The sequence below is a fragment of the Condylura cristata genome, unplaced genomic scaffold (assembly GCF_000260355.1).
Source record: "Condylura cristata isolate star-nosed mole 26May11 unplaced genomic scaffold, ConCri1.0 scaffold00020, whole genome shotgun sequence".
Classification (NCBI taxonomy): Eukaryota; Metazoa; Chordata; class Mammalia; order Eulipotyphla; family Talpidae; genus Condylura; species Condylura cristata.
Window position 1 is genome coordinate 39,347,741 of NW_004567121.1, and position 5,272 is coordinate 39,353,012.

Here is a 5,272-nt window from a genome sequence, read left to right on the forward strand (position 1 = left end):
CCCCGTCGGCCCCCACCTGCGCCCCGGCCCCCTTGCAACGCGGCAGAGCCTGCTGTACAGCTCTCGGCAGCAGTTGTGTCGCCTCCCTCCACCCGGGCTGCTGCCTCGCCCAGGGCTGCCTCCCACCCCAGCAGCTTCGGGCCAAGGTCCCCAGAAGCCCCCAGCGCCACACAAGACCTTACCAGGGCCCCGTCTGCTCCCTGCGCTGGCTCCTGCCCCCGCTGACCCGGGCGCGAGCGCCTGCCGCAGGGTGCGACCCTTCCTGCATGGTCTGCCGCCAGGCCGGGGCGGGAGTCTGGGAAAGCCCACCGCTGCCCCGGTGGGACCCTGGCGGGACGCGGGGCTGGCAGTGGACAGACCGTCACGTGGGAGTTTCTAGACACAACACCTCAGATGGGCTCTGGGCAGGGTGGGCGCGCGCGGGCAGACCTGGGGGCCGACGGGCGAGGGTACGGACTGGGGGAGCATTGGTGGGTGTGGGTGGGCGGGGTGTGGACAGGAGCGGGCATGGGCAGGCAGGGAGTGGACAGAGGAGGGCAGGGGCCATGTGGGCAGGCAGGGTGTGGACAGGCACGGGCAGTTATGGGTGGGCCCAGGCGTGCACAGGCCATGGCGTAGGAGGGGGCAGTCGTGGGCGGGTGTGGGGCCGGCCAGGGTGGGAACAAGCCAGGGTTGGTGCGAATGTGGACAGGTGTGGGCACAGGTGAGCGCGCCAGCCCTCAGTCCTCCTAGACACAGTTGTGTTTGCAAAGACACTGCAGCTCATAGCACCCCAAAACTAGCAGCAGAGCAATTTGTACAGTTGCACAAACTGGCCCCCATCTCACCCTGCGAGGGACTGTGAACCGCCCCCCCAGGAGTGGAGCTGAGGCTCTGGGGACCCCCACCCGTGTCCCTGCAGGGACTGACATGGCCTCACAGAGCAGAGCCCCTGGCGCGCCCTGGCCCCGCCCCTCACAGGCGACCGCCTCCCGGGCAGGGCACATGGCCACGGTGGGCCCCGAGATGTAGGCCGACGGTAGCAGCCTCCCTGCCCCATGGCCACCCGTATCTGGGGACAGCCGGTCCCACACCTGTGCCCGGGCAGGGCGTGCGGGTTCTGCGTTCTGCTTCCGGGCAGCAGGGCGGGAGGAGGAAGGAAGCTGCCCGGCCGCGGCAGCCCACCCCCGTGTCCTGGCGGGTGCGGAGGCTCAGGAGAGCCCAGCTGGGCAGCCCGCGCCCGCCTGCGGCCGCAGTCCAGAAACACAGCTCAGCTTGAGCCCTGGACGTGCTCACCAGACACACCCCGCGACGCGCAGAGTCCTGATGGTGGCCTGGTTCCCCGAACGTCCCCCGACCCCCAGTCTCCTCCGGCAGCCCAGAGCAAGTGCACCACAGTGTGGGGGCGGGGCCTGGATGGACCCGAGCACGGGTGGGGCGGGGCCTGGGGCTGGGCAGAACAGGGTGGGTGGGGCCTGGGCGGGGCAGAGCCTGCCTGGGCGGGGCCTGGGCGGGGCAGAGCCTGCCTGGGCGGGGCCTGGGGCACTGGGTGGGTAGGTGGGACAGAGCACAGGTGCAGCCCCTGGCTCTAGACAGCTAAACCTGGGTCTCCTGTCCGCCTCCCGCTGAGACCATCTTGCCGCCCCAGGACCTCAGGCTCGGGTTTTTATTGGATTTGAAATGACGCTGGCATGGAAAGTGGACCGCAGCCCTGGGCTCTGGCGCCGCGGCTTTCGCAGCGGCGAACTGGGGACCTTATTGCTGCTTCCCATAAACCCGCCCCTGTGATCCCAGGTTTCGGGGAAGTAGCTTACAGCGTTCTGCAGCACACAACTCTCCAGAACAGTATATGTAACGCGTACATATTCAGTAACTATTTAAACTCACTGGAAAGACATTTGGGGGCACACACTGGGGTTCGTGCGGGAGCCCACACACCCCAGAGCGCCCTGGCCACGCAGCTCTGCGGGCCCTGGTCAGGTCAGCAGAACCGAGGAGCGCGCCGGCTGCGGGCCACGTGATCTTCGTCCTCTGCCAGTGGGGCTGGGGCGCTGCCTGACTCAGGCCCCATGGGCCTTTGCCCGAGGGACTCCTGGGGTCGTCCGTGCATGGGCTCTCCATCGTGAAGGGACTGGAGACCGTGGGGCACCCTCGCAGAAGCCTCAGCCGGCAAAGCAGCCCCTGGATGCGGCAGCTCCTCTGGGGACGTCATCAAAGTCCCTGCAAGCTCGGCTGGAGGATGCGGGCCACCGGGAAAGACTCCCAAAGGGTCCAGCGGCAAACAGGAGCCCTGAGACGGGCTCTGGGAACCCTCCGCAGATCCTGCGCAGCACTCGCTGTCCTGGGGAGGCCCGGGGAACCCCTGCCTAGCCGCACAGCCGGTCTGTGCCACTGCCGGCAGAGCCGGATTCTCTGCGCTGGACCTTCTCATCTGGGGGAGCCCTGCGTTGCCCGGTCAGGCCAAGGACCCGACCCCGAGGGCTGAGCACACGCCTAGAAGGCGGGTCACACGGGTGGGGCCAGCGTCCCGTGGGCTGGGGCGAGGGGCCGCACCAAGGCTGCTCTTGGCTGTCCTTGATCCTCTCTTACTCGCTTTTGGGGTGCAACTGATAAAAAGGGAGGCTTGCTGTTGTTGATGGTCTGGGACCAGGCCTTGGGTTTGGGCAACAGCTGGGGTCAGGGGCAGTGTCATCCTCCAGCTCCCGCCAGCGCGGGGACCCTCGGAATGCATATATGGGGGGTTGAGGCACAGGGTCATGCCAGAGGCTCCCAAGCCAGAGATGGATTCATGCTGGAGGAGGAGCAGGCAGGGGGGCTGGGGGACACACAGGGGGCTGGGGGGCAGGCGGGGGGCATGCCGGGGCAGGCCGAGCACCCACTCCTGCAATGAGGGGAGCCGCTTCCAGCTCACTCTCCGTCATTCAAAATGAGGGTGATTTTGTCAGTTCGTGTCTATGCCCAGAAAGCCCTGCGCTGCCGCCTAGGGACGGTCACATCTGTCCTCCTGTCACTAGCTGGACGGTACTCAGGGTCGCTGAATCAGGGCCTGTCTAAATTTCTGAGGGGAGGGACCCCTCAGAGGCATCCCAGAGCCTCGCTGTTCCCAGACTCATGGCGGGGACAGAGGGAAACGGGAGAGGGGCCTGCCAGGCTGTCCACACCCCAGAGGCTGGTTCCTGGGTCTCCAGACCCCCAGCTCCAGCTGAGCAGCTGGGGTGGGAGACAGGGTCGGGGGGCGGGGCTCAGGGCACGCCTTCCTGCTGCGAGGTGCCACTGTGGGGGGCACTGAGGGGAGACACACAGTCGTCTAAGTCAGGCGGTGGCCCCTGCCGCTGGCCCGCAAGTGCAGACGCGCAGAGCAGCGCTGTGGGGGCCGCGGCTGACGAGCCTCTGTCCACAGGCATCGAGAACGACGAGGAGATCAAGCAGCTGGACGAGGAGATCAAGGAGCTGAACGAGTCCAACTCCCAGATGGAAGCGGACATGATCAAGCTCCGGACCCAGGTAGCGGCCGCCCCGCCCGCGCCCTCCCTCGCCGCCCTGTTCTCTGCGGGTCCTGCCGCACCAGCCTCATCCTCTGTCCGAGCGCCGGTCCCGGGGCCCAGCCGGCGGCTCCGTCATTCTTTCCTGAGAACCCGGGTCGAGGGCGCACCCCGCGGGAGACGCGCGCGGGCCGGCGAAGGGGAGTCAGCGGCCTCGCAGGTCTCCGCCCCCCGGGTTCTGAGCGCCGTGCGCGCCCCCTGCAGGTGGCAGGTGGTGGGTGCAGCTTGGCCCCTCACCCGGCTTCTAGGGAGAACCCCCGCGGGGTGTGGCCCCGCCCCCAAGGCCTGAAGGGCGTCGGTGGCCCAGAGCGACGCGGTGTCCGCCCTCTGGGGCGCCCAGGCTGACCCCCAGGTTCACCCCGCGCTGCACCTGCTGCCCGCCCTCCTGAGTCGGCCGGGCGTCCTCGAATTTGCCCAGGCGTCTGCTCCTCTGGCCACGGGGCCGCCGAGCTCCGCAGCACGCACGCGCCACAGCCAGACCCCAGATCTGTTCCAGCGGACGCCCGAGCACGCCCGAGCACGCCCGAGCGTCCCTGACTGGCCGCGGGTGCGCCCGGCCTTGTCCTGGGCTCAGTCCTTCTAAGGGCAGCGTTCGCTTTCGGGGCTACGGTGTGTCTGGGGTCTGGGCCAGGCCGGGAGGCCCCTTCGCCTTGGCCTCCTTCCCCCCACCCATCACGTGTGGGGGGGAGGGGTATGGCCCAGGACCCCCAGGGGAAACTCAGAGCCACGCCGGGAGGGGAGCCTCGCCCAGAGGGGTAGATGGCATCAGAGCCCAAAACAGCCCAGTGCAGGGGTGACTGTGACCAGACCAGACAGCCTGAGGTCCGAGTGGGCACAGGGCCCAGAGGACGGAGGATGGTCTGGCCGGGGGAGGAGTTTCCAGGCCGGCTGGCAGGGGGCAGGGCCGGAGGGGCAGGGCCGGAGGGCGGCCCAGTCAGGAGTGCTGTGTGGTGGCGCCCTGGCCTGGTGGGGACTGACGCCTTCACCTCGGAAGGAGAAGGCCACTTCGGCTAGATGGTCAGCTGGCCCCCGGCTGCGGGATCCCACCGGAGATCACCGGGCTCCGCCGGCGGCTCTGAGAATGCGACCACACAGCCGGGCTCTCCAGGCTGTGGCCGCTGCTGTCCTGACCACCCCGCACTCTGCTAGGGCCCGCGGGTCCTGGAAGCGTGTCCTCGGCACTTCACGCACTGGCCGTGTCCAGACGGACCTGCCCTGTCCGTTTGGCACAGCAGGGTCTCAGGCCGCGCGGGCCGGCGCTGCGGGCCTCAGGAGGCCGGGCCCCCCTCCTGCCTCCAGGGCGCGGCCCCCTGGGCTTGCACCGTTGGGGCTGAAGCCCGCGCACTGCGGGCTGGGGGTCTCCACCCGGGAGCTCGCATTTCCGTGACCTGGGACCAGCTGTGGTCACCCAGCAGCCGCGTGCCGCGTGCAGGGCGGGAAGGAACCGCAACCTCCACCCGGCGGCTTTTCCTTGTTCCTATTTTTCTCGTGGTGTCTGAGGCGAAACGGTTCGCGGCCTGCGAGTGACTCAGCTCTGGAGCTGGCCCGCCACGGTGCCTGCGTCCCCTACGGTCATTTTTCTAGGGTTCGCTCGCGTCAGTGCTGCCCGCCCTGTTCTCTTTCTCCGTGTCCACCAGTGGGTAAAACACCTGGGTCTGGCCACCGACTCGCCACTGCCTGGGCCGCCTTGGCAAGGGCCAGGCCACTGTCTCCCGTGGGAGTCCGCCCTAGTGTGCGTGAACGGCGCGCCG

The 5,272-nt window shown here is 68.6% G+C and overlaps 1 protein-coding gene across 1 annotated transcript in view; it reads left to right on the forward strand.

The window, feature by feature from the left end:
- MYT1L (myelin transcription factor 1-like) overlaps positions 1-5,272 on the forward strand; it is a 40,295-nt gene that overhangs the window by 33,400 nt on the left and 1,623 nt on the right. Inside the window, exons 9-10 of the mRNA XM_012727379.1 lie at positions 3,168-3,735; positions 3,829-4,068. Coding sequence (XP_012582833.1) covers positions 3,168-3,735; positions 3,829-4,068 — 808 coding nt within the window. The remainder of the gene's footprint in view (positions 1-3,167; positions 3,736-3,828; positions 4,069-5,272) is intronic.